Below are 27,020 nucleotides of genomic sequence, written 5' to 3'. Positions count from 1 at the left end.
AACTGGCCTTTGCCTTGTTCAGTCGTTCAGTCGTGTCCGACTCTTCGTGACCCCATGGACTGCAGCATGCCAAGCTTCCCTGTCCTTCACCATCTCCCAGAGCTTGCTCAAACTCATGTCCATTGAATCGGTGATGCCATCCAACCACCTAGTTCTCTGTCATCCCCGAACCCTCCTATCTTCTATCTTTCCCATCTTTCCCAACATCAGCGTCTTTGCCCACAGTCCAGATTTCCCAGTAGGCAAACCTTTGAACTGGAGGCTGCTCTGGAAAACCTCAGCCCTCTAGTGGCAGTGGGTAGGCACTACAGCATTTCAGAGAAAAAAACAGGTTTCAAATTGAAGGCAAGGCTGTTTTGAACGGTCAGGTGTCTTCAGGGTAAAGGATAGTCATCCACCTGCAGCAGCCAGGAGAAACTTAATGAAAAATGGATGAGAACAAAGATAAATGGGGAAGGGTTATGTGGATGCTTTTTTTCTTTCAGAGAACTGCAGAGTTTGTTTCAGCAGACACATGCTGCTGTATGCCAGGCAGCATGATGGAGTCAAGAGGTCCCCTAGACGTCATTTGGCCCAACCCCACTCTCTCCGATATGCTGTAATCCATCTCCATAGCTACCACTCTGGATGTGAAATTATCCAGTAGAGATATTTACAGTCTCTTCTACACATTCAGTCACCAAGCACATGTTGAGCACCTTCGAGGCAGAATCAGCCCCACCTTCATGACGAAAGTCCAGTCAAAGGGGCCCCCCAAGTCACTCAGCCTCCAACCTAGACCAAAGGTCCCACCAGCATTCACCAGGGTTGTACCAGTACCCACCTTCCAGGTATGGAAACCCTGGAGCTGCCTCATCTTGGCTGGGTTCTCATCTCAGGTGCCCCCAACGTTGGGGGTCACAGAAGGGAGGCTGCCTGGCCTCCTGCCTCACCTGGTCCTGCCTCCTGGACTCACTGTCCTGCCTGGATCACTCCTGTCAAGCTGATGGGCCTGCGGGGCCCAAGGCAGGACCAGTGTGGTTATATTTAACATCTTACTGCATCTTCTCCAGGTTCCTTAAGTGTGAATGAGCCTCCATGTAGATGTGGCTGGAACCAGTGTCCCAAAGATACTACAAATACGATTCCCTGAGGAGGCAGCAACCAGTGCCCTGGAGTGCTCCTGTTCCTATTATGTGTGTCTTCTCCTAGAGACTGCTACCTCCTTCAGGGCAGGCTGTGTTTTCTTCCTCCCTATATTCCTGAGGCCCAGGACCCTTGGTAGGTACTTGATGATTGTGGAAGGACTATATGCATTTAAGGAAAGGAATATAAAAGCTAAAATCAAAATGCACACTCTCCAAACGCCAGCCTTACAGCCACCAAGACCACAGAAGGCCTACAGACCGGTCCAAGCTGCCAGGTGGCAGGTGGCTGACACTGGCAAAAATAGGGACCTTTTGGGGGCCCCGCATCTTGACTTTTATGTCCAGCTGTATTGACAAGAGCTCTCGAGAGAGAGCGGAGTAGAATCTGCTCACAATGTCCTGACTGCTCCTGCCTACCGCTAACCTCATAGGCTCAGGCTTCTCTTTTTTTTTTTAAATTGGATTATAGTTGATTTATAACGTCGTGTTAGTTTCAAGTGTACAACAAAGTGAACCAGCTACACATATGCATACATCTACCCTTTTTTAGATTCTCTTCCCACATAGGTCATTACAGAGTACTGAGTAAGGCTCAGGCTTTCTATCTCGAGATGGATGACCTAACCACCTCTGGATTTTCTTTCATCAGAGATACTCATATGTACGTACAGTTCTAGGACTATGCTGTTGTTGTGTAGTTGCTATGTCACGTCTCAGTCTTATGCTAGAACAGGACATGTAGCCCACCAGGCTCCTCTGTCCGTGAGATTTCCCAGGGAAGAATACTGGAGCAGGTTGCCATTTCCTTCTCCAGGGGATCTTCCACAGAAATACCAATCATTTTCTTTAAAAAAAAAAAAAAATCTCTACCTACAGAACACAGAGAGTTTGGCATAGTTACCCAAAAGGTACAGCAGAGAGGTGGGGTAGCGCATGGAAAAGAGCCATATTCTGGGGTCAGACTGCCTGGAATCCCTACTGGCTTGGCCACGTATTACCTGTGTGACCACAGGCAAAGTTTTTGTACCTCCCTTTCCTCATCTAAAAATAGAACTAACAACAGGATCTGCACAAGAGGACGCTGTGAGGATTAAATGAGTCGCTACAGTTAGGATACTACCTGGTGGACTAAGTATTTAATCACAATATTAGCCATCATCACAGCTAATATCCTCCCATCCTCACAGAGAACAGCAATCCAGGTCAAAGCTCATTCTCTAGCGAATCCTTATATACAAACTGAGCATGATCAGTCCTCCCACCCAAACCAGAATCCCCAAGGGCAGGAATTAATCTGAACTTCATGAACATTTCCTGGTGACTCACAAGCACACTCAAATTTGAGAATATAAGAATATGAGTAAGTCACCTACATACAAACAAGTTCTGTTCCGAGAGCGTGTTCATAAGTCAAGTTTGTTCGTAAGCCCAACAAAGTTAGCCTAGGTAGCCAACTAACACAATCAGCTACATAGTACTGTACTGTAATAGGTTTTTAATACTTTCCACACAAACAGTACATCAAAAACAAACAAAAAATAAAACATTTTAATCTTACAGTACAGTACCTTGAAGTAACTTGAAGGCAGGAAGAGAAGGGGATGACAGAGGGTGAGACAGTTGGATGGCATCACTGACTCTATGGACATGAGTTTGAGTAAGCTCTGGGAGTTGGTGATGGACAGGGAAGCCTGGCGTGTTGCAACCCATGGGGTCACAAAGAGTCAGACACGACTGAGCGACTGAACTGAACAGTACCTCGAAAAGTCCAGTAGTACAGTACATTAGCTGGCATATAGGGGCTGACATTGAGTGAACAGGCAAAAAGAGTTACTGACTGGAGGAGGGAGAGGAGGTGGGAGATGGTAGAGCTGAAGGATCGTCAGCAACAGGAGACCAAGGGCAAGCTGTTAATTTCACCCATGCCTGATGTTGATGGCACAGGTTCTGGTTCCTTCCTGGCACCAAATGCATGTTCACGTCATTGAAAGTTTGCAACTTGAAGGTTCATAGGTAAGAGACTTACTCTGCCTATAAGGGAGACCTCAAATGGAATGACTGCAACATGCAGGCGGAATGGAACCTACAGCTTCCATCAGTTTTACAAAGACAACTCAGTGTTCCATTCTCAATTAACCATCGTCAGAGAAGGAGACAGAGCAGGGGAAAGAGAGCAGACTAGAGGGATGGCTCGCGGTCCTCATCTCAGGTGATATGAAGGGGAGTTAGCTGTCACCATGAATCTCACAAATGCAATCCATTTATCTTCCATTAACTACTGGTGGGAAAGAAAAGTGGGGGCGTGGCAGCTTCAGATTTGGAGGTGGGACAGGCCAATATCCCCCTCCTATGACAGAGATGCTGGAACATAAGAGAAGTGATGGAGGGAAAAGGAGGTGTGTTGTGGGAAGAGCCCCATGGCCTCTGAGAGCCAGCTGCCCTTCATTTGAGAAATGTGCCACTGCAGAGACCGACCCAGAGGCCACAACTGTGGAAACCATGCTCTCAGCAACGTTCCACTCAGATGTCACGATACTGATTAGTCACAGGGCTGGTGGTCCAAACTGGAAGAGGAAGCAAAGGCTGGGAGGTACCGCAAGGCCCTGATTCTCTGCACACTGGCTTGGGGAATGGAGAGGCAAGGAGGAGCTCTCCTGGGGTCTCCAGTGTGCCTGGGAAGAAGACAGCATCACTGAATAAAAGCAGGACTCCAGAGCCCAGCTGGGGACGATGGAGGGGGATTCCCCGTTGGATGGTACCTGGTCATGTTGGGCACAGCCCCGAGAAATGACTGGTGAGCAGGGAGGCATGATCCCCGGGAAGGGAATCTTCTCTGCCTTCCTTTCATAAGTGCTGCAGGCCTACCCTACAGGTGGGGCTAAACCACTTTCCACGCAGCAGGTGCCAGGCAGCCTCTGGGTGGTACCTGGGTCTACAGAAGAGGCTGAGCCCAGGCTGCCCCCTCAGTGGCTCTGCCACCACCAACTGTGCCCCAAAGACTCTCGTTGCAGCATCTTCATATCCCGATTGCACTGAGGGCAAGTCTCAGAGGCCCTAGGGAACTGCACTTGCCTGATCAAGGAAGCAAATATAGCACATGCAAAGTACAACAATTCGGTGTAATCTTCCCAGAATGTCAACTGTGTCATGGGAAACGTGACACCTCCAACTCCTCTTCACAATCGAATGTTCCTTCTCCCTTCACCTTTGGATCTGCTGCTTAGGAAATAGCAAGCAGCAGCCTCCAGCCCACCCCTAACAGCCCTGCCCCTTAACGACCACTCAGGGTCCCTGAGCATCCCCGTAGATGGTGGAGGAGGTCCTCCATCGTCACCCAAACCTCTTGTCTCTGGGCCCAGTGCTGCCCCCACTCCACCAATTCATCCTCATTTCCCTGGCTTCTCCGGCCCCTGCCCACTCAGGGCACAGACACTAATGAGCAGAGAAGAGCTGGAAAAGGCAGTGGGGATGCTAAGGGGTAAATAAATTATTCAGAGGATCACAGGAACCAAGAGACACAAAGGTTCTCCAGGAGTCTGAATCACCAGAGCGCACACGTGGCTTCCCCGGACTTGACACCAACATCCTTTGCAAAGATAGGCCTTTTCTAAGCAGCTCTCATCAGTCGCTTCTGCAGGCACCTGTTGTTACGGGTGCCAAACAGTGAGTGGGTCTCACTCTCTTAAGAGCAGAAAGGGGCTTCAGCTGTCACCGTGTCCACTGCTTCACTTTACCGATGGGAAAACCACAGCCCAGATAGGTGGGCTGAGGCTGGGGAGGTAGGACACTGTTACAAAGCAGAGATGTTTCAGCCTGCACTCAACACACGTGGAGAGCGAAAAGAAACTGCAGGCCTCTCAGTGGATGAGAATCTGCATGTCAATGCAGGAGACACGGGTTCCATCCCTGATCCTGGAAGATCCCACATGCCGCAGAGCAACTAAGCCCGTGTGCCACAACTACTGAGCCCCATGCTATAGAGGCTAGGAGCCGCAACTACTGAGCTCGTGTGCTGCAAGTACTGAAGCCTGAGCACCTGAGAGCCTGTGCTCCACAACAAGAGATGCCACTGTAACGAGAAGCCTGCACACTGCAATAAAGAGTAGCCCCCGCTCGGTGAAACTTGAGAAAAGTCCAAGCAGCAATGAAGACCCAACCAGTCAAAAATTAATAAATAAATTAAATTATTTTAAAAAGAAGAAGAAACTGTAGGCCACAAAGCAGGCAGCCGATGTCACTCCTTTTCCTACTGAAGCCATTTGGGCCTGGGGCTGCTGGGTAGGGGTGGGGACAGGTGAACCCCACCAATGTCTGGCTCACAAAAGTGTCAGATAAGGGGGCTTGTTGTATTTGAAAGTCCACTTCAAGAAGAGAACAGACCAGTGCTGTTAATGTCCCATAAAAGACAGAGGTCAAGGATCAATAGTGATGATCAGGCCCCTTGCTGAGAGGGGAGAACAGTCAGCAGTTCACTCTGTTACAGGGGAAAGAAAATTCACAGATCAAACAACCAAACATATTTCCTCATCAAAACAGTAAAGACTGGGGCTTCCCTGGCAGCCCAGCCATTAAGACTCTGCGCTTCCAATGCATGGAATCCCCAGTGGGAGAACTAAGGTCCCACCTACCACATGGCACTGTGGCAAAATAAAACAACAACCCCAAAAAAGTCATAAAAAATAAATAAGGGGCAGAAAATGCAAGTAGATACTTAAACATAAAACAAAACAAAACAAAACAGGAAAGACTGCTCTCTGTTGTGAGATAAGATGCACCACCTGGAGGGCCTAGGGAGAACCTGAGTCAAAACAGAAACCAGCAGGTGAGAAGCAAATTCTGGGAAACTTCCTGGGAAAGGGGAAAAAAATGGAAATATAGAAAACATTAATAGAACTGCAAATAGAAAGATCACATGCTATGTGTAAACCAGATAGCTAGTGGGAAGCTGGTGTAAAGCATAGCGAGCTCAGCTCAGTGCTCTGTGGTGACCTAGAGGAGTGGGATGGGGGTGTGGGTAGGGAGACTCAAGAGGCAGGATACATATGTATACTTAGAGCCAATTCTCACTGCTGCACAGCCGAAACTAACACAATTTATAAAGCAATTATCCTCAAAAAAAACATTACATGCTCGAAGTGTACATGTGGGACAAAAGGAATGACAAGGTGATTAACTTTATTTAACATGGTGCTCTGGAAAGGAATCTTTCCAGAATAAGACTCAAAAGAGCCATAGACCATCAGAGAGAGCCTCTCCAGTGCCTGCTGCAGCTTCCTAATGCTGCCTGAACGTCCAAGTCACCTGGGAGCTTTCTGAAAATTCTGAGTCCAGGCACCTTGCTGCTGAGAATAACATCCCAGGGTCAGGCATCTATAGGAACCACTAGCCCAGGCACCTCCTTTCACAGAGTCGGAAAGTGAGGCCCAGAGCAGTGAGACGAGGCTGGTAAAGTCAGGGAAAGGCAAACAGGAGGCAAGTTCTAGAGCCCAGATTCAGAAGGTCAGGCCTGACATGACACGGGGAACAAGGATCCGCAACAGGTGGAGGGAATCCCCCTGACTGTTGGGATGAGCACCCTGGTAGGCAGAGCAATGAGGGGTGGGGGGTGGAGCCTACTGGGTTTTCCACAGAAGGCTGACCCCTTCCTCCCTGTCCAGCCTGGAGGCAGGGGCTAGGGTGAAGCCCCGTCACCATCCTCTGCCCCTTCAGCATCTCCCTGTGCCTTTCAACTGTTCAACATCCTCTGCAGACACTGCCCTTCCTCTTCCAGGTGGTTCAGCATCACCCAGACTGACTGTAAAGCCTCGTGAAGCAGAGGCTACACTCATGAGTCCTGGGTCTAAGATGTAGATCAGGCCCTCCTCATCCATCATCATGTTGGTACCCCTCGCCCAGACATGGCTGCAAAGCAGTCTCCCCATCTCACTCTTTGAAAACAGGGTTTCTATCTTGGAGACACTATGAAGTGAAGTGAAAGTCGCACAGTCATGTCTGACTCTTTGTGACCCCGTGGACTGTAGCCCACCAGGCTCCTCTGTCATGGAAATCTCCAGGCAAGAATACTGGAGTGGGTTGCCATTCCTTTCTCCATGGGACCTTCCCAACCCAGAGATCAAACCCAGGTCTCCCGCACTGCAGGTGGATTCTTGTAGCTGATTGCAGGTAGCTGAGCTACCAGGGAAGCCCAGAGATGTAATACTAAACAGGAAATACCACTTGCTTTGTGTGTCTTTCTTATTCATCCATTTGAAAAGCATTGGTATCACAAGCAATCCAATTTGTCCTCTGCAAGGCAGGGGTCACATGTGCTGTTGACCAAAGGGAGCAACTGAAAATCAAGGAGAGCAGAGGGTCTCAGAGGGCCCACCCTCACCCCAAAACACACCACCACAGCGTCGTCCACACCCAGCTGGGAGGGTGGTAGTCACACAGTCACAGTGTGACCAACAAGCCAGCCGTCACCTTGCTCAGGACTTTGTGTCCTTTAATTTAATACTGACTCAGAGGAAGGGAGGAAGGGTGTGGCTTCACTGATGGTTTACAAAGACCTTCTCAAGGCAAGGGAGGGACGGGACAAAACCCTGAGAATGTATGACCAAGATGTCTTGCATGACAGCTGGAAAAAAAGTGATCCCAACTCAGGACACCATGAGGAAGAAAAGACTCCCCTGTTTGATGACTAAAGAGACTACAACGCAAAGAGAGATGAATTGACATGTCAGGTGGCTTGGGGGCAGGCACCAGGCACATCACACATTATGAATCAGATGCTGAATCAGGACGACACGTGAGGCTGGGCCTCATCCAGTTCAGTTCAGTCGCTCAGTCATGTCTGACTCGTTGTGACCCCATGGACTGCTGCATGCCAGGCTTCCCTGTCCACCGTCAACTCCCAGAGCTTACTCAAACTTACTTCCATTGAGTCAGTGATGCCGTCCAACCATCTCATCCTCTGTCGTCCCCTTCTCCTTCCTGCCCTCAATCTTTCCCAGCACCAGGGTCCTTTGCAATGAGTCAGTTTTTCACATCAGGTGGCCAAAGTATTGTAGTTTCAGATTCAGCATCAGTCCTTCCAATGAACATTCAGGACTGATTTCCTTTAGGATAGACTGGTTGGATCTCCTTGCTGTCCAAGGGACTCTCAAGAGTCTTCTCCAACAACACAGTTCAAAAGCATCAATTCTTCAGTGCTCAGCTTTCTTTATAGTCCAACTCTCACATCCATACATGACTACTGGAAAAACCAAAGTTTTGACTAGACAGACCTTTGTTTGCAAATTAATATCTCTGCTTTTTAATATACTGTCTAGGTTGGTCATAACTTTTCTTCCAGGGAGCAAGTGTCTTTTAATCTCATGGCTGCAGTCACCATCTGCAGTGATTTTGGAGCCCCAAAAATAAAGTCTGTCACTGTTTCCATTTTTTCCCCATCTATTTGCCATGAAGTGATGAGACCAGATGCCATGATCTTAGTTTTCTGAATGTTGAATTTTAAGCCAACTTTTTCATTCTCCTCTTTCACTTTCATCAAGAGGCTGTTTAGTTCTTCTTCGAGTTCTGCCACAAGGGTGGTGTCAACTGCATATCTGAGGTTATTGATATTTCTCCTGCTAATCTTGATTCCAGCTTGTGCCTCATCCAGTCCAGCGTTTCTCATGATGTACACTGCATATAAGTTAAATAAGCAGGATGACAATATATATGAGGCTGGGCCTCATAGACAGAAACAAACCTCTGACCACAAGGGGAAAAGACACCTCTTAATGTAGTTTTTTAAATATGTTTTTAATTTTTATTTTATTTAAAAAATATGTCTGACTCTTCACAACCCATGGACTATAGCTTCCAGGCCTCTCTGTCCATGGATTTCTCCAGGCAAGAAAACTGGAGTGGGTAATCATTCCCTTCTCCAGGAGATTCTCCCGACCCAGGGACTGCAGGCAGATTCTTAACCATCTGAGTCACCAGGGAAGCCCCAAAGTATTTCATTTTCTTTTTAAAATATTTATTTGCCTGTGTTCGGTCTTAGTTGCGGCATGTGGGATCGCCCATCTTTGCTGAAGAGTGTGAGATATTTTAGATGCAGCATGTGGGATCTAGTTCCCAGACCAGTGATGTAACCCCGGCTCCCTGCATTAGGAGCACAGAGTCTTAGCCACTGGACCACTTGGGAAGTCCCTAAAGTATTTTTAGTAAATGAAAAAATTTAAAACAACCCTCTAATTCACATCTTCCCAGAGCTCCACAATGTCTTAAATATGGGGACTGACAAAATATCACGTGTCCCTCTTTTCTTAATTCAGTTACCAGTGTTTTCTTTAGCCCACCTAGAAAACAACCAAACATCATAAAATCCGATAATGAGTTGTGGGGGAAGCATGAAGATTTAGTCTGCACAGTTGTGAAGGTCAAGGTGCTGCTGCTAAGTCGCTTCAGCCGTGTCCAACTTGATGCGACCCCATGGACTGCAGCCCACCAGGCTCCTCCGTCCCTGGGATTTTCCAGGCAAGAGTACTGGAGTGGGGTGCCATTGCCTTCTCCGGAAGGTCAAGGAGACACACTGTTATTCTCTATTTTGGTTGTGATAAAAACAGGACAGGTTTCCCTGATGAAATCCCTCTGGATGGAGGAAGAACTGGCTGGGGAACTGGGAAACCTAGAGGTATGCTCTGGGCTTGGCCATGACCTCACCTCTGCACATTAAAGCACCTCATTCCAAACGTACGACAGACCAGATGATCTTAGGTGCCTTTAGGTGTGGGGATTCCAGGCCTATCCGAGTATGTGGCTCCATCCCTTGCCATCAATGTGCCAAATAGAACACAAACCAGCAAACTGTAAACGAAACCCACCCTACTCAGCCTCATTTCCAGACGAAGTAAGGTAGAGGGCGCCGAGGGCCAGCGCATAGCAATTGACTCTTCCTAACGGCACCCCACTCCAGTTCTCTTGCCTGGAAAATCCCATGGACGGAGGAGCCTGGTGGGCTGCAGTCCACAGGGTCTTGAAGAGTCAGACAGGACTGAGTGACTTCACTTTCAATTTTCACTTTCATGCATTGGAGAAGGAAATGGCAACCCACTCCAGTGTTCTTGCCTGGAGAATCCCAGGGACTGGGGAGCCTGGTGGGCTGCCATCTATGGGGTCGCACAGAGTCAGACACGACTGAAGCGACTTAGCAGCAGCAGCAGCAGCAGCAGCAACAACTGGCTGAGCCTGGACCCCAGACTCTTTACTGGCTCAGGTTTCCTTTTTTTTTTTTCTTCTTAAATGAGATATTCTCCTTGAGGGATGTCCCTGGCAGTCCAGTAGTTAAGACCTTGCCTTCCAATGCAGGGTGGGGGTGGGTTCGATCCCTGACTGGGAAGCTAAGATTCCATGTGCCTTGCAGCCAAAAAACCAAAACAGAAATGAGACTGTAACTAATTTAATAATGACTTTTTAAATGGTCCACATCAGAAAAAAAATCTTTAAGAAAAATATTTTAACAAAAAGATATTTCACTCGGAGTTTTTATATAACAAAGGAAAAACTGAAAAATTAAGGGAAAACGTGGACTAAGAAGCAGCTCCAGCAATCAAATTCTCCGTGTGGTCCTGCCAGCATCTCCCCTCCAAGGTCACATCCCCGCCCTAGGCCCAGCACTTCACTTGCCTCCCACGGCTCAGCGGGACTGGCCTCTTGAAAACGCCATGCTGGTCCTAGAGTCTTTTCTCCCTTGGCTTTAATAATCCTGCCACATCAAACTTCACCGGTTCCTTCATGACAACCCTGAAACAGTGGAGCAGCTAATTTTAACAGAGGTGCCAGCATACAACACAGCTCTGAGCTATAACATCACCTCTCCCCTCGGGAGACAATTGATGCTGCCTCTCATTTACAGAGCAAAATAACTTACTCTGTAGAGTGGCAGAAGTTGCCAACTTTGCTAATTGTAGAAAGTGACTCCTGGTAGGAATGCAGAGGGGGGCATATTAAGTGGTTCACACAGGGCTTGGGAGGGGGCCCTGTCCTGGCTCTGTATGGAGCAGGGAATGGTAATTGAACACATCTGCTCAGCCCAGTCTAGAGAGAGGGCCATGGGGGGTGCTTTCAGAAAGAGGAGGGCATTTGAGGGGAAGGGTTTGCTTTCCCAAGAGGAAAAGGAATAGCTGGGCTCCACTCTACCATGTATGCTCTAGAATTTGGGGCTAAAGAGCCTGGAAGACACCAAACTGGCAAGACATCACTTTTGTTTTTCTTTTTTTATTATTGTTTCTTTTCAGCTGGATTGGGTCTTAGTTGAGGCACTTGGGACCCTCCTTTCAGAGTGCAGGCTTCTCTCCAATCATGGCACGCAGGCTCCAGAGCTCACGGGCTGTTTATCCTGCAACACTTGGGCTCTCGAGCTGAGACATGAGGGCTTAGTTGCCCTGGAGCACGTGGGACCTTGGTTCCCCAAGCAAGAATAGGACCTGCGTCCCCTGCATTGCAAGGTGGATTCTCAACCACTGGACCACGAGGGAAGCGTTGCTTCACACAATTGCTGTTCTTCATTCTAGACGAGCATGTGCTTTGTTAAATTCCTGCTAAGTCCTCATCCAAATGGTCTCTGTGAAAGCTGCAGGCTCCATCACCTTGCCTCCAATGTTTTAACAGTGAGACAATGGAAACTTTATTAAGAGGCAGTGGGCGGTCATTACCCAAGTTGGGGAAACACACTCAGGACCACGAGTCCAGTAAGTCCATCCTCCTGGCCAGTGCACAGCTGCTCCTCATCAGGCTGGAATGAAGATAAATAAGATCTTGGCAACTCTCTTAAGATAACATATCACAGGGCCTGTGGCAACAGGTTAACCTTTACTTTAGAGAAAACGTTGCTTTCTCTGATTACAGGGGAGGTGACAGGTAAACTGAAGGGCTCAAGTAGTGAACGTCGGTCACTTTTTTGGTTACTCAACATTCATACCCACTTTTCTACACCAGTCTGATTTCCTCTGGAGAATTACCTCTCTCTCTTTGACTCAGAGCCCTGAGGGCTCAGAGGTAAAGAATCTGCATGCAGTGTAGGAGACCAAGTTTAACCCCTGGGTCAGGAAAACCCCTGGAGAAGGGAACGGCCACCCACTCCTGTATTCTTGCCTAGTAAATTCCATGGACAAAGGAACCTGGTGGGCTACAGTCCATGGCGTCACAAAGAGTTGGACACGACAGAGCAACTAAAACACACACACACCTTTTGCAGAATCCAGGTGGGAGGGTAAACCCAGGTGCCTGACCTCCTACTGGGGAGGCTGGGAGATCCCTGTGTTACTTCTACTCACCACTTCAGCCCACAGGGGCACCGACCCAGACTCAGTCTATAACCCTCTCCATCCTTGGGAGTATTGGGGACAGAAAAAAGACGGGCAGTGATCAAAATCAAAGTTATCTTATTGCTTCAAGTCTAGTTTTGAAGGCTTTCTGTCCATCCTATGAGCATTCCAATTCTATTTGCATAATATATTTCTTTGATTAAGGGGGAATGCCCTGATATTTCAGAGAAGGCAATGGCAACCCACTCCAGTATTCTTGCCTGGAAAATCCCATGGATGGAGGAGCCTGGTGGGCTGCCCTCTACGGGGTCGCACAGAGTCGGACACGACTGAAGCCACTTAGCAGCAGCAGCAGCAGCCCTGATATCTAAGAACCTTAACTAATTATTCCCTCCATAGAAATCTGACACTGAGTGCCCAGGAAGGCCACCGGAAAAGGAAAACCATGACAAGAGAAAAGGAAGAGAGATGCAAGATGCACGTAGCAAGTATGTGCTTGACGAGATGAGATGCATGGATCAGGCAATACAAGAACCGCAGAATTCTGGAGCTGGATAGAAGGCTAGACAGAGATCGCTTTACTCAGCATCTTCATTTTACACACAGAAAAACAAGAGGCCTGGGGAGATGCGAGGACTTGTCTAAAGCCCAGAGCAGCTTGCCGAGAGCTCCACTCAGCAGCAGCTTCAGCCCCGTTAGCCACCAGCCCCTTTCTAGGGCAGGCTTTATGGTTCTAAAACTGCCAACCAGTGAGAGAAAAGGATGTCAAGCCCAGACACATTTTTTCTCCAGTCATTTTTCTCCAGTCAGCACATATGCTTGGTTGGCTTCAGTTCAATTTCCTCATCACTCTCCAGAACCTCCAAGAAAAATTATCCCAGAGAAGTCACGGTCTGGTAATGATGAAGTGGCTTTAGGTTCCTCAGCATCTGGTCCCGATTCCCAACTCCAGACAGCAACTCCACGTGCAATAAGAGGCCGGCCCTCCTCAGCCACAGCCCCTCACACACTCCCACTCACTGACGGTTACGGATGCCCTCCCCCCTCATCCTCCAAGGTAGCCTTGATGCCACCACACTCCAGAATGCCTCTCAAAGATCTCCAAGCCCCACCCGATGGCCTGCTTAGGATATCTGACAATAAGAATAAAAGCTCCATAGAGATCTCAGGCCCAGGACTTCACTAGATGTCCAGTGGCTAATTAGGACTCTGCCTTCAGATGCAGGGGGTACAGGTTCAATCCCTGGTTGGGGAGCTAAGATTCCATATCCTCAGGGGCAAGAAACCAAAACATAAACAACAGAAGCAATACCGGAACAGATTCAATAAACACTTAAAAGAAAAAAAATGTTTCAGGCAGGCCTAGGGGATTCACTGGGCCTATGGGAAAAGGGAAGCATCATTTGTGTATCCAGTCCATGTAGCATTTAGAGACAGTTGGAGCATACTTGTTCTCTTTGGCCCTGGTCTGCCTACAGTTGTCTGAAGCCTCCCAGGCAGGCAGTACACATGGGTGGACATAAATCCAGACATGCAGCTCCACATCCACACACACATGATCAGATGGGACCCCTCTCCCCCGACAAACCCGAGGGAGGGCTACCTCAGACCGACAGCCAGAGCAGCGCCATGCCCTCAAACCCATCCTCCCCCACTGAGTCCCCACATCTGAGCCTTCCACCTCCCAGTTCCCATTGCTTAATCTCCGCATTCTGGAAAACTAGAATCATTTGGCTAGTTTCACACCCACAACACCTGAATGCAGTTGCTGCTAATTCCTTTTCTCAGGGAGATTTGCAGAACACATTTCAATATATTTTTTTTAATCCAAGATACAAATGCCTCTATTATATAGGGGACCATCTGGGCTGCTATTGCTAGCTGGCTATGTTGTTATCAACTCTTTTTTTAGGGTTCATGAATCAGTTACCAATAAGGAAAAAAAAGAAAAGGAAGTCAGCTCCAAGATTCTGCTCTCCTCCCCTGCATTTTTCCCCAGCAGGAGAGCTATATCCCATCATCAAAATGGACCATGTGAACACAAAAACAGAAAAGATACCTAAAGCTAATGTTCTGGAAATATCAGCCCACGGTTCTAGATGCCCTGGGGGAGGGAGGTGGTGTCAGCTAACATCCCAGCACTCAGGCCCTCCAGCTGAGCTAAGAAATACTGTGCGGGCTCTGGCAGAGTAAGATCTATGCAAAGGAAAAGGAACAGAAGGAAGCAGCAGAGAAAGGGAAGAAGGAAGGAGGGAGACAGAGCCATCGGGGCCTGGGATCCCTAATGCCAGACACTCACCAACCACCACAGGCTCCAGCCAGCCCAGAGCACCTCTGGCAGTCCAGGGGCTGAGCTCCGGGTGCCAGGCCAGGGAGGGTGAAAGTGAAAGTGTCAGTCGCTCAGTCATATCCAATTCTTTGCGACCTCAGGGACTATAGCCCTCCAGGCTCCTTTGTCCATGGAATTCTCCAGGCAAGAATACTGGAGTGCATTGCCATTCCCTTCACCAGGGGATTCCAACCCACGGACTGAATCCAGGTCTCCTGCACTGCAGGCAGATCCACCAATATAAACGGGAAGCCAAAACCTGAAAAGGATGTGAATGGGGAAGCTGAGGAATGGAGGTGGGCAGGGGGTGAACCCTGGACTCATAGTTGCCTAGCCTGCAGTGTCTCCCTCTCCAGGAGGAAAGGCATCCAGAGGAAGGAAGTGGCTGTGTCATTCAGTTGGAAACATGTCCAGAGTACCTGTCTATAGTATTTACAGACATTGAAAAGGGCCAGAGGTCATGGCTCCAGCTAGCCAGATGGCATCACAGAAGTTGGACCTCACCCCACGGGCAGTCCCAGGTGCTGTACATACTCAAGGGCAGGCCATGCAAACAGGCGTGGGGGCCTTTGACCCCAAGCCTCTGGGTGGTAAGTCACTGGTTGTGTATGGATGTGTGGTTAACAGCTCCCACCCCAACTGTGGGGACTGCAAATGGACACACAGGGATGCCCACTGCCCACAGCCACCCTTACCCCTGGAGAGACAGAGGGAAGCAAATTCCATCCTCCCCAAACTTATGGCCAAGAAAAGGTAGGATCTGCATTGCTATGGAGAATTTTTGTTGTGGTGGTAACTGTATGCACATGCACACAAGTATGTGTGTGTGTCTGTGTATTACATTTTTATAAATCTGGTTTGTCTTTTAAAACCACTTTTGGGACCCAAGACAACTTAAAGAAACTAGGAAATTAAGTCATCCTCCAAACTGTCTCCCAGTGAGCTAAAACCTCTTCATTTCCATGACCCAGCAGTCCCCAGTTTAGGAGTAAAATTGAACTTGAGTCTTCGGCCCAGGTAAAGTTGCCTGGTTCCCCTCCCTGACAACCACCAAAAGAAGTGCTAGGCCTTTGGGCTTCCCATTGATTCATGAGCAGAAATGCAAAGGTTTAAATGAACAATAAAAAAAGTTTTGCACAAGATCCCTTTGTTCTCAACATCAGGTACATCTCTCAATCCTCACACATCTAGGCTGAAAGTCTCAGAAAACACTGCTAGCTCTTCCTGATGAAATCCTTTGGAAGAAATGGCTGTGGTCATGGGGCGACGGCAAAACCCAAGATCTGGTAAAATCTGTTTAAGGAGCATTTACAACTTCTCAATAAGGTTCAACTAGGACTCCATGCTATGGTTTGAAGAAAGATTCTGCAACTATTTTATTCACCTAGAAGACTTGAGGATTCCAGAGTAATGTAGCAAAACAGACCAGATTTTTAAGCAAGCAAATAAACCCAGGATGTTTGGGGCACTGCTGTTGGTCCATCCTAGAGCAAAGAAGACAGCAGCAACAGACAGGGGCGAGAGAGTCAAGAAAAGGCAGAACTGGTGCTGAAAAGACTGAGGACCAAAAGTTCCTGTTTGAAAAAGTTCCTGCATTTCCACCTGTGGGTTGTTGTTCAGTCACCCAGTTGTGTCCAATTCTGCAACCCCATGGACTGCAGCATGCCAGGCCTCCCTGTCCCTCACCATCTCCCAGAGTTTGCCCAAGTTTGTGTCTATTGCATCAGTGACACCATCCAGCTGTCTCATCCTCTGACACCCTCTTCTCCTGCCTTCAATCTTTCCCAGCATCAGGGTCTTTTCCAATGAGTCAGTACTTCTCATCAGGTTACCAAAATACTGGAGCTTCAACTTCAGCATCAGTACTTTCAAATGAATATTCAGGGTTGATTACCTTTAAGATTGATTGGCTTGATCTCCTTGCTGGCCAAAGGACTCTCAGGAGTCTTCTCCAGCACCACAGTTTGAAGCCATCAATTCTTTGGTGCTCTGCCTTCTTTATGGTCCAACTCTCACAACTGCATGTTGACCACTGGGAAGACCTTAACCTTGATTATATGGACCTCTGATGGCAGAGTAATGTCTCTGCTTTTCAACACACTTGTGGGTTCAGTTCAGTTCAGTTGCTCAGTCATTTCCAACTCTTTGCAACCCCATGAACTGCAGCACACCAGGCCTCCCTGTCCATCACCAACTCCCTGAGTCCACCCAAACCCATGTCCATTGAGTCGGTGATGCCATCCAACCATCTTATCCTCAGCCGTCCCCTTCTCCTCCTGCCCTCAATCTTTCCCAGCATCAGGGTCTTTTCTAATGAGTCAGCTCTTCACATTAGGTGGCCAAAGTACTGGAGTTTCAGATTCAGCATCAGTCCTTCCAATGAACACCCAGGACCGATCTCCTTTAGGATGGACTGGTTGGATCTCCTTGCAGTCCAAGGGACTCTCAAGAGTCTTCTTCAATACCACAGTTCAAAAGCATCAATTCTTCGGCGCTCAGCTTTCTTCACAGTCCAACTCTCACATCCATATATGACCACTAGAAAAACCATAGCCTTGACTAGATGGACCTTTGTTGGCAAAGTAATGTCTCTGCTTTTGAATATGCTATCTAGGTTGGTCATAACTTTCCTTCCAAGGAGTAAGCGTCTTTGAATTTCATGGCTGCACTCACCATCTGCAGTGATTTTTGAGCCCCCAAAAATAAAGTGTTTCTACTGTTTCCCCATCTATTTGCCATGAAATGATGGGACTGGATGCCATGATTTTCGTTTTCTGAATGTTGAGCTTTAAGCCAACTTTTTCACTCTCCTCTTTCACTTTCATCAAGAGGCTTTTTAGTTCCTCTTCACTTTCTGCCATAAGGGTGGTGTCATCTGCATATCTGAGCTTATTGATATTTCTCCTGGCAATCTTGATTCTAGCTTGTGCTTCTTCCAGTCCAGCGTTTCTCATGATGTACTCTGCATATAAGTTAAATAAGCAGGGTGACAATATACAACCTTGACGTACTCCTTTTCCTATTTGGAACCAGTCTGTTGTTCCATGTCCAGTTCTAACTGTTGCTTCCTGACCTGCATACAGGTTTCTCAAGAAGCAGGTCAGGTGGTCTGGTATTCCCATCTCTTTCAGAATTTCCCACAGTTTATTGTGACCCACGCAGTCAAAGGTTTTGGCATAGTCAATAAAGCATACATCAAAAATGAAAAACAGGGTATCAAAGAGATATTTGCACACCCATGTTCACAGCAACACTATTCACAATAACAGCCAAAAGGTGGAACCAACAGATGAATGCATAAACAAAATGCGGTACACACACACACTGGGATATCTTCAACCTTAAAAAGTAATGAATTGTTGTCACCTTCTACAACATGGATGAACATTGAGGATGTTACACTAAGTGAAATAAGCCAGACACAGAAGGACAAACGCTGTGTGGCTCCACTTATATAAGGCACATGTGCCTGTGTGCTAAGTCGCTTCAGTCATATCTGACTCTTTGCAACCCTATGGACCGTATTCCATCAGGCTCCTCTGTCCATGGGATTACGCAGGCAAGAATTCTGGGGTGGGTTGCCGAGCCCTCCTCCAGGGGATCTTCCTGACACAGGGATCAAACCTGGGTCTCCTACCTTACAGGCAGATTCTTTACTGTCTGAGCCATCAGGAAAGCCCCATATAAGGTGCAAAGAATAGTCAAATTCCTAAAGACAGAAAGTGACATGGTGGTTGTCAGGGGCTGAGGGGACGGGGGAATGGGAAGTTACTGTTTAACGGGTATGGAGTTTCCGTGTGGAATCATGGGAAATTCTGGAGATGGATAGTGGTGATAGTTGTACAATCACATGAATAGACTTAATGCAACTGAACTGTAAACTTAAAAATGATTTTTAAATGGCCAATTTATCTTACCACAATAAAAAAATTTAATCAGTTTGAAAAATCAGAGGAGCCAGAGAGTCCAAAGTAGAAACTGCAGGGCTAGGTGCAATCCTGTTTTCTCTCTCAGGTAACCTGGGAAACACAGAGAAAGCCGAGCAAAAGGTAGCAACAGGACAGAACTAGAGAAAACAGATAGCCTGACCAGGCAGCCTGAGTCTAAAGCTGGGTTGGTGTAACTAAATGATGGAGACTGGACAGAAATCTCCAGTCCAACTCAGCATACCCTTAATCAGTGTCTACACAAGCTCAGGTAAGACAGAGAAGATAGTCCCTGCCCTCTATCTGCCTGTATGTAACTGAGGCCCTTACAAGCCCTGAAGCTAGGGCAATGGAATTGTTTATTTGTGACAATGGCCTCAGGGTCAGGTAGTGATGGTTCTATTCTCAGCACCCCAACACAGACAGGAGTGTCGAGCCTGCAGTAAGGGGCCAGCCCCTCAAGGATGAAGCCAACCTCTGTGACAGCGGTACCTGGCTGGTGCATCCCTGCCAGGTCAAGTCTCAGAGCAAATAGAAAGAGAGGCTGCTAGCTCACTGGCACTCACAGCACCCAGACGGAGCGCCACCTGGCTGGGCCAGCTCCCAGGCCCTGCTCTCAAGGCCGGCCACCACAGTCACCAGAGCCAAAGGCTCTCTCTTTTCTTCAAAGGTTGAGTTCTTTTTTTTAAAATTGGGGTATAGTTGCTTTATAATGTTGTGTTAGTTTCTGCTGTACAATAAAGTGAATCAGCCACACATATATAAATATATATCCCCTCCCTCCTGGACCTCCCTCTCACCTGCCATCCACCTAGGTCATCACAGAGGACTGTGCTAAGCTCCTACCTACCTATTTTACACGTGGTAGTGTATATATGTCAATCCCAATCCCCACCCCCGACCCTGTGCACACACCCGTTCTCTACGTCTGCATCTGTATTCCCGCCCTGCAAATAGGTTCATCTGTACCATTTTCCCACATATGAGTTAATACACGATATTCACTTTCCTCTTTCTGACTCACTTCACTCTGTATGACAGTCTCTAGGTCCACCCATATTTCTGCATCCCAATTTTGTTCCTTTTTAATGGTTGAGTAATATTCCATGATATATATGCACCACATCTCGAAGGGTGAACTCTGAGTTAATGAGCCAAACAAGGCTACCAAACAGGTGATTTTCATTCTTCTTTTCATGGCCAATCTGAAGACCACCCACTGCCAGGTACATGATCCCCATGTGGTCACCGTGTACTCCTAAGTTCTGTGAAGGCATGCCATGGACAGATAAGGACCCTCCCCTCTAACAGTGCCTACTGCGCTTAGAGAGTTCGGGACACACGTGTGAAAGTGTCCTACACGCACATGAGAAAGCGAGCTACGTGAGCTTTCTTAGAAGCCTGTGGTAGGCTGGAGTGAGTAGAGCTGACAATGTGAGATTTGAGCGAGACAGTGAAAAAATGTGCAGAATTTAGACCTAAGAGGGTAGAAGTCTTTTCTTGTGGAAACAGGAATAAAAATGCACATTTCTGGGCAGCAGAGTCTACCTGTGGAGTTGGGGCCATGAGACGGGAGGAGTGGGAGAACAGCAGCAGGCAGGCAGACACTGCAATGCGGCAGGCCCCCAGCACCAAACTGCTGGGGGCACCGTCCCGAGAGAGCTCCCGAGATCCCAGCCTTACTCTGCAATCCCCGTGCCCTACAGCAGGGAGTGTCCCAGCCAAGATTCTCTAAGGCTTTCAATGCCTCTGACGCTGTGCACAGAAATGTTGGGGGCTCCATTAGAGTCTAAGAGCTTAATCTCGGTTTAGGTATCTTTTTAGAGTTTTATAGTTTATATTTTGGCTGTATTTTAGTATAGGTAAGAATGTCTTCAGGACTTCCCTGGCAGTCCACTGGTTGAATCTTCATGCTTCCATCACTAGGGGCACAGGTTCGATCCCTGGTCCAGAACTAGGATCCCACACAGTCAGAACGTTTTTAAAAAAAAAAAGAAAGAAAGTCTTCTGTTTGCTTTTCTACACCAAATTAAACATATTTGCCAGCATCATCATTAAGCTGTATGAGGATTTACTGAGCCCCTTCTACATGGCAGGCACTGTTCCAGGCTCCAGAGAAACCATGAACGCAGAAAGGGTCCCCTGCTCTTCCGGAGCATCGTCCTGTGTTAGCTGTGAGGCAGTGGAGAAAGAACACGGTGGGGGATGAGAGAGGAGGGGAGCGTGGGAGGAAGGATGTGCGAACATCACACTAAGAGTGACATACCGCAGGAGACGGGGCTGCCTCAAACACACCAGAGAGTGGAGACCAGGCAAGGCAGAGCAAAGAGATCAGCACCCCCATCTGGACAGATCGAAGTAGGGTCCTCAAAGGACAGGCGATTGCCAAGCCCAGGCATCCGACCATCTCAGACCATCTCACGTAAACCCATTATTTTCGTTTCCAGGCGGATAATCTGAGAAACTGAGAGGTCTGCTCAGTTCCCTGTGACACAGGCTGGAACTGGCTGAAAGGCTCAGTCATAAAGACATTTCACCTAGCAAAACTGCCCCTCAGTCAGCATTATTTGTTATCTTCTGTTGGGGCCTGTTAAAACTCTCCAATGGCAAATGCTGCTGTGAATCCTAAGAAATATCATTGGAAATTAATTTCATTTGTACGCTGCAAAACTCAGTTTTTAAAAGTGACTCTAGATATTTAAAAAAAAATTTTTTTTAACTAAAAATCTGAAATAACTGGTATGAATCTTTGATCTTTTCAAAGAATGGTTTCATCTGTGTTTATATAAATGAGACAGTCTGCAAACAGGCTCAACCAAGCTGGAGCTGAGAGGGCTCTTGCGAGTAACATTGTTCATTTTATACTGGCTGGAAACAGACATCACTTCACATCTGAAACCCTTTAAAACACATTTTTTTCCTTCTAAACACCCAATATGCATTTTAAAAAATACACACATACACAATGTTTGGAAGAAGAGACATCCAAAGCTCTTCCGGATGATGACATTAGCAGTGATTTCGGTCCATGACTATGTACCTGTCCTTTCAAAATTCGGGACAATGAACTTGTATAAACAGAAAAAATATATATTTTTTTTAAAAATGAAATAGAATTTTCTCTTTTTAAAAAGGAGATACAGTATGTTTGGTGTCGTCTTCCTGTTGCTGTGGCTCTAATCAGAAATTCCAACTCCAAATACTTCATCTATACAGAAAAAAGTAATTCTTTGGATACGAATATTATTCACTATTATCAAAGCTAAACAACCCAAAGACAGTGACTAGAGTTAGAAAAGGGACATGGGCATAATAACCTGAGACTCAGCTAAACACTCAGCTCTAACGCATACCAGCTGTGCAACCTTAGGCAAGTTTCATAACCTCTTCATACAGTCTCTTCATCTGTAAAATGTCAGTTGCGAGGACAAAAAGGCTGCCTGGGCAATAAGGACCATGTATCTGATGGTATGCAAAGCCACACAGACAAAAAAAAAATCCTCAGTTTTATTCTGCATCTTCCAAATGTAACAATTATACTCAAAGACGGTGACTCGTACAGAATAAGTTAATCAGTAATATGAAATCTTTCCATTTGAAAACAAATGCAGATAAATTTTCAAAGTAAAAAGCAAAACTTGAAAGCTTTAAAAATTTCGGCTTTAAAATTTCCTTTTAAAAATATCTAGAGTCACTTTTAAAAACTGAGTTGTGCTATGACTGGCCACATCCATCTTGCTTCCAGACTTCCCATCTGGAAGAGGAGACAGGTAAGCAACTGGAGATACACCTGAGGAGTCCTCTGTAAGTCCCTAAGACTGGCCTACAACAAACACTCAGCAAACAGCAACTACTCTTTCTGTCCCTAAGTGTGTACAATTAGGTAAGAAGAACCATCTCCTTTTCTTCAGCCCAGACATGGCAGGGGGGCAGGTCTTTTAACTGCTGTAAATTAAGTGCCCAAGTCATTATTTAGGATGTCAATATATAGTAAGCAATCAATATGGCTTGTCAGATCAAGAAATGTATAAGGAACATAAGATGCTGGAAAAAAAGAAAACACAGAGTATAACACAGACAACTAAATTTTGGTTGAAATAATCATCACCGTATAACCAACACCCCCCCACACACAATGGGTACACAGACTGTGTCGATGTGTCTCAGATTTCCCCTTTCAGTTTCAGGAACCAAAGCAATGCAGGGTGGCTTTGGATTGTTTGCTTTGCAGAGAGGGTGATGGAAAAGACTAGGAAAGGAAAACGGGCTGAGACTTGGGAGTTGTTACTATAATTTGAATTCAAAGAGCACAAACTCTTTTTATCATCAGAAACTGGAATCTTGCCAGGTCAGGAAGGAGGTCCGGACCTGACCCAGACTTTGAACCTGACCACGTCCAGCTACCCCTCGACAAGGGGGTGAGCACTGGAAACCAGAAGAGTAGAGGCCAACTTGGGATTGCAATAATGCTCGATTTTGAGTCAAATGTCTATCAGTCAACCAGCTGCACAAACCATCCATTTAATTAATCTACTCCTGAATTATTTATTATCTTCCTGAGTGAGAGAAAATTATTCTTTCTGGTTACCTGCTTTGCTTCAGGGGCTAATTCAAAGCTCTCTAAGCCTGACAGTTTGATGAAGCTCTCTGGTACCTGCCACCCTCTGGCCAAGGCAAAAATGAAAAGAAATAGCGAATGAAGTATTTCTTAAAAAGAGGGGTAGTTAGTCTTCTAGAATGCAAATAACTCCCTTGATCTCAAGAAGCACAGCAAGCTCCTTTAAAGCACATTAGGAGAGGTCTGTTGCATGTTTGGGCATGACCTGTTCTGCACCCCTTTTTATCCTAAAGTTTTGTTTTCCCTTAACAAGCGTCAGCAACTTCAAGCCTCTGTTCTCCACTGTACGACAGAGCCAGCCTTCCCCACAGAGGAAGAGATGATGCAAAATCTCATCACTTCTCACTCGCAGAATTTTTGATCAGCCCCAAAATTCCCACGTATGAATTCCTTCTCTCTCACCCCTAGATGAATAGGTCAACTGATTCACACACTTATATACCCTCTTAGACATAAGGGGAAGCTTGGAGATCATCCAGGTCAAATTTCTCACTTTTGAGGTGTCTTTCCTAAGCATCTTCCCTAAGATGACACAGTCCGGAAGTCTTACCCCTCCTGGGGTTCCTGCTCCTCCCTGTCAGAGAGCCTTGTAACAGGGACTGCTCTAGCTACTTAGTTCTATTTTCAAAGAAATCCTCTCACTCTGGAGACCATTTGCACAAAACATCTTCATCCCACCCACCGCGAAATTTTCTCCTGGTCTTCAATCCACCGAATGCATGTTCTCTCAGGCTCACGGGATCCACGCCTCCAGGAACTCATCTCAGCATCCTTCCCTGGCACCTGACTTCCTGGGCAGCACAGGGGTGTTCCTAAAATGTGCAACACTAGCTATTCTTCCCAACAAGTCTCTGATGGTGAGGGCGGGGAGCTTAAACAACCTCAGAGGAGGAAGCTCTGAGGGTAACTAGACGTGTCCGATGTTGCGCGGTCTCTGTGAGAGAACCAGCGTTCCTCACTTCTCTCTCCCTCCTTCTATTCAGAAGCACTCTGTCCCCTATTCCCACGCCACACCTGCAGAGTCGGGACTCATCACGACTGCCCTCAACCTGATGCAGCCCCAGGAAGGGCAGCAGGCAAGTGTGTGCCCACTGGGGATGCCGGCGATCTCGCCAAAAGGAGGTGCGCCACCTGCAAAGCCTTTCAGGAGTTGACGGGCTCAGACCCCAGGAGGGCAACGGAGGAAACTCTCCCCTCCACCTGTCTCTGCGGAGACTTTCCTCAACAGCCTCATTCATGCGTGTCTTTCTCCGGTCTCCCTCCCTGGTCCTCGCTTTCCTCTCTCATCCTCACTGGCCCACCCCCTTCTTTGCCCACCTGCATCACCTGGCTTCCCTCCACTCCCCTTCCTGGCCCGGCGTCTCCCTACTTCCTCTTACAAGGCGCTCCCGTTGTGTTTCCACTTTGCCTCCAGTTGTGCGGAAACGCAACCCACCACAGATGCTGGCATTTTAAATGTTTAGTTGTTATAGTTACTTGACTAACCCGCCGGGCCCATGGTGGCGCTTCTTCTTCGCCTCCCCGCGGGCAGGAGAGGAGCGGGCACGGGAAATGGGGGGAAGGTTGCTGGGGCTGTGGACGCTCATCCCGGGGCCTGGGACACAAGGCCAAGCCCTGGCGAGGGTGCCCTGCCCCGCGGCCGGGCGGTCCCTCCGCCTGCCGCCAGTAGGAGGGCACCGAAGGCGCGCCGGCCTCGGGATGCTCTGAACCATCTCCCGCCTGGGACAATCCGGCGGCGGCAGAGGGTCTAACCGGGTGCGCAGCGGCCGGCCGCCTATCCACCCACACTCGCGATGGAGAAAGTGAGGCGGCATTTCAGAGGACCTGGGGAAGGAGGCGGCCAGGGGCGCAAGAAAAGAGTTAGAAGCCGCTGCCGGTTACTCACGTGCCAGATGGCGAAGAAGATGAGGGCAGCGCACAGCACCAGCGAGAGCATGTAGCAGAAAGCAGCGAAAGTGAAGGCCATGGCCGGCCGGCGGGGGGCCGCGCGCACCCCGACACCAACACACCAAGCAGCGCCTAGGAGGCCAAGGTCCCTCCGGAGGACCGCACTCCCTCAGAAGGCGGGGGACAGCAAGGAGCCAGGTCTGCACCCTCCGCTCGAGGCCAGTGGCTAGGAAGGAGGCACGCCAGCGGAGAGCCGTGCGGGTCTGGGAAAGGGGCAGGATTCCCGCAGGCTCCGGCGACCTGAGACGCCAGCTCGTCCGCGAAGACAGGTGCGTCGCGCGTCGCTGGCGGGAACTGCCCCCAAATCGAAGAAGAACCCAAATCAATAGCGAACTTCTGCAGTTAGAGCCAACCAGCCAGCTTCTCGAGACAACACGACGCGGGGGTGCGAGGACTCCTCGGAGGACCGCGCGAGCCACGGAGTCCCAGGGAAGAGCCCCCTCTGCTTCCCGCGTCTGAGCGGCACAGCAGAGCCGAGAGCGCCGCTCAGGACCCTCCCGCGCCACCTGGGCGCCAACCGAGAGCGTCCAGCGAGGTGCCCGGGAAGGGGCGGGGGTGGGGGGGACCCCGAGCTCCTCTCAAATCCCAGATCCAGCAGAGGCTCTTTCCCGGGAAAACGGGTCTTTAGGTAGCCGAGAAGAGCGAGGTTTCCTTGGCCCTGCGCCCCGGATGCGGTTTCCAGAGCTGCCGTGCGCTCCTAGGCGCGCCAGGCTCCGGCGGCCCCGGGGCCCACCAGCCTTGGTAATCCAAGTTCCCCGGAAACTAGGGGGTGGGACTCTAGCGTCTCCTGTGTCTAAGCGGCGCAGGAGCCTCGGCACACGGGCTCCAGCCCAGCAGGCCCGCGGGAGTGAATCTCAGGCCAAGAGCTGCTCACCGCGAAGCTCGCTCCACCTGCTGCTGCCGCCTGTGCCGCTGAGAGCACTGAAGCTGCGCGGCCGGGGTCCCCTCCCTCTGGGCGCCCCACCCTCGGCTCCGGCTCCGCCAAGCACGCCCTCCCCGGCGGGCGGAGACTGCGGCGGCGGCGGGGCCCGGGAAAGGTGGGCGGCCAAGCGCCGCTGGGCGCTCGGTCGCCGAGGCTGCCTCACTCGTGCGCGCCGGCCTCTCCGGGGAAACTTGAGGCCAGCAGCGCGGGTGGGACGGGGCGGGACGGGACGGTAGTGCCGAGGTGGGGCAGGGTGGGGAGGAGCAGGGACTCTTTGAACACGTGCGTCTGGAGGAGGTGGGAAGCTGCGGAAGGGTATGTGTGTACCTCGCACCTAAAGGCTGCGGCTTCTCCTGGATCTCGCAGTTACACTGGAGCAGGCACTGTAGGTGCTGAGGGTGCTGATACTCTGTTGGTTGGAGAGACAGGAAAATCTTTTGGACCCCAGGGTTGTCCAATGGGTTTTCCCAGCTATGGATTTCATAATGCTTCAGGCTGCGCCTGAAAATTCTCTGTGAGCATCTTTCCTTCGCATCGTTCACCCTCCCCCGCCGTCTGACCTTGGAATTGAGGAAGCTAGACTTTGAGGACTGTTGTGGGCTGGAGAGGCGGCAGCAATGGTTCGGTGTATATTGGCGTTGGTCTAGTGGATGTGTCAAAAGCTTGTGCTTTTGCAGTCAAAGCCCATTCTAACTGCACCTTTCCTAACCTCTGTAAATCTCGGTCTCCTTATCTGCATAAGGGTCAACATTTAATTGCCTCTGGGTCTACATACTTTGCACTGCCAAGTGCAAAATGCAAATATGGGGCTTCTTATTTAAATATATATGGGGGAGGCGGGTCTTCCCTGGTAGCTC

General features: G+C 48.7%; 1 protein-coding gene across 1 annotated transcript in view; it reads right to left on the bottom strand.

Moving 5' to 3' along the window:
* The window catches only part of CNIH3 (cornichon family AMPA receptor auxiliary protein 3), a 134,476-nt gene extending 108,152 nt beyond the window's left edge, over positions 1-26,324 (bottom strand). Inside the window, exon 1 of the mRNA XM_005690521.3 lies at positions 25,180-26,324. Coding sequence (XP_005690578.1) covers positions 25,180-25,260 — 81 coding nt within the window. The 5' untranslated portion in view covers positions 25,261-26,324. The remainder of the gene's footprint in view (positions 1-25,179) is intronic.

This window comes from Capra hircus, chromosome 16 (genome assembly GCF_001704415.2).
Source record: "Capra hircus breed San Clemente chromosome 16, ASM170441v1, whole genome shotgun sequence".
Classification (NCBI taxonomy): domain Eukaryota; kingdom Metazoa; phylum Chordata; class Mammalia; order Artiodactyla; family Bovidae; genus Capra; species Capra hircus.
The sequence above is the reverse complement of the archived record's forward strand: the minus strand, read 5'-3'. Positions and strand labels throughout refer to the sequence as shown.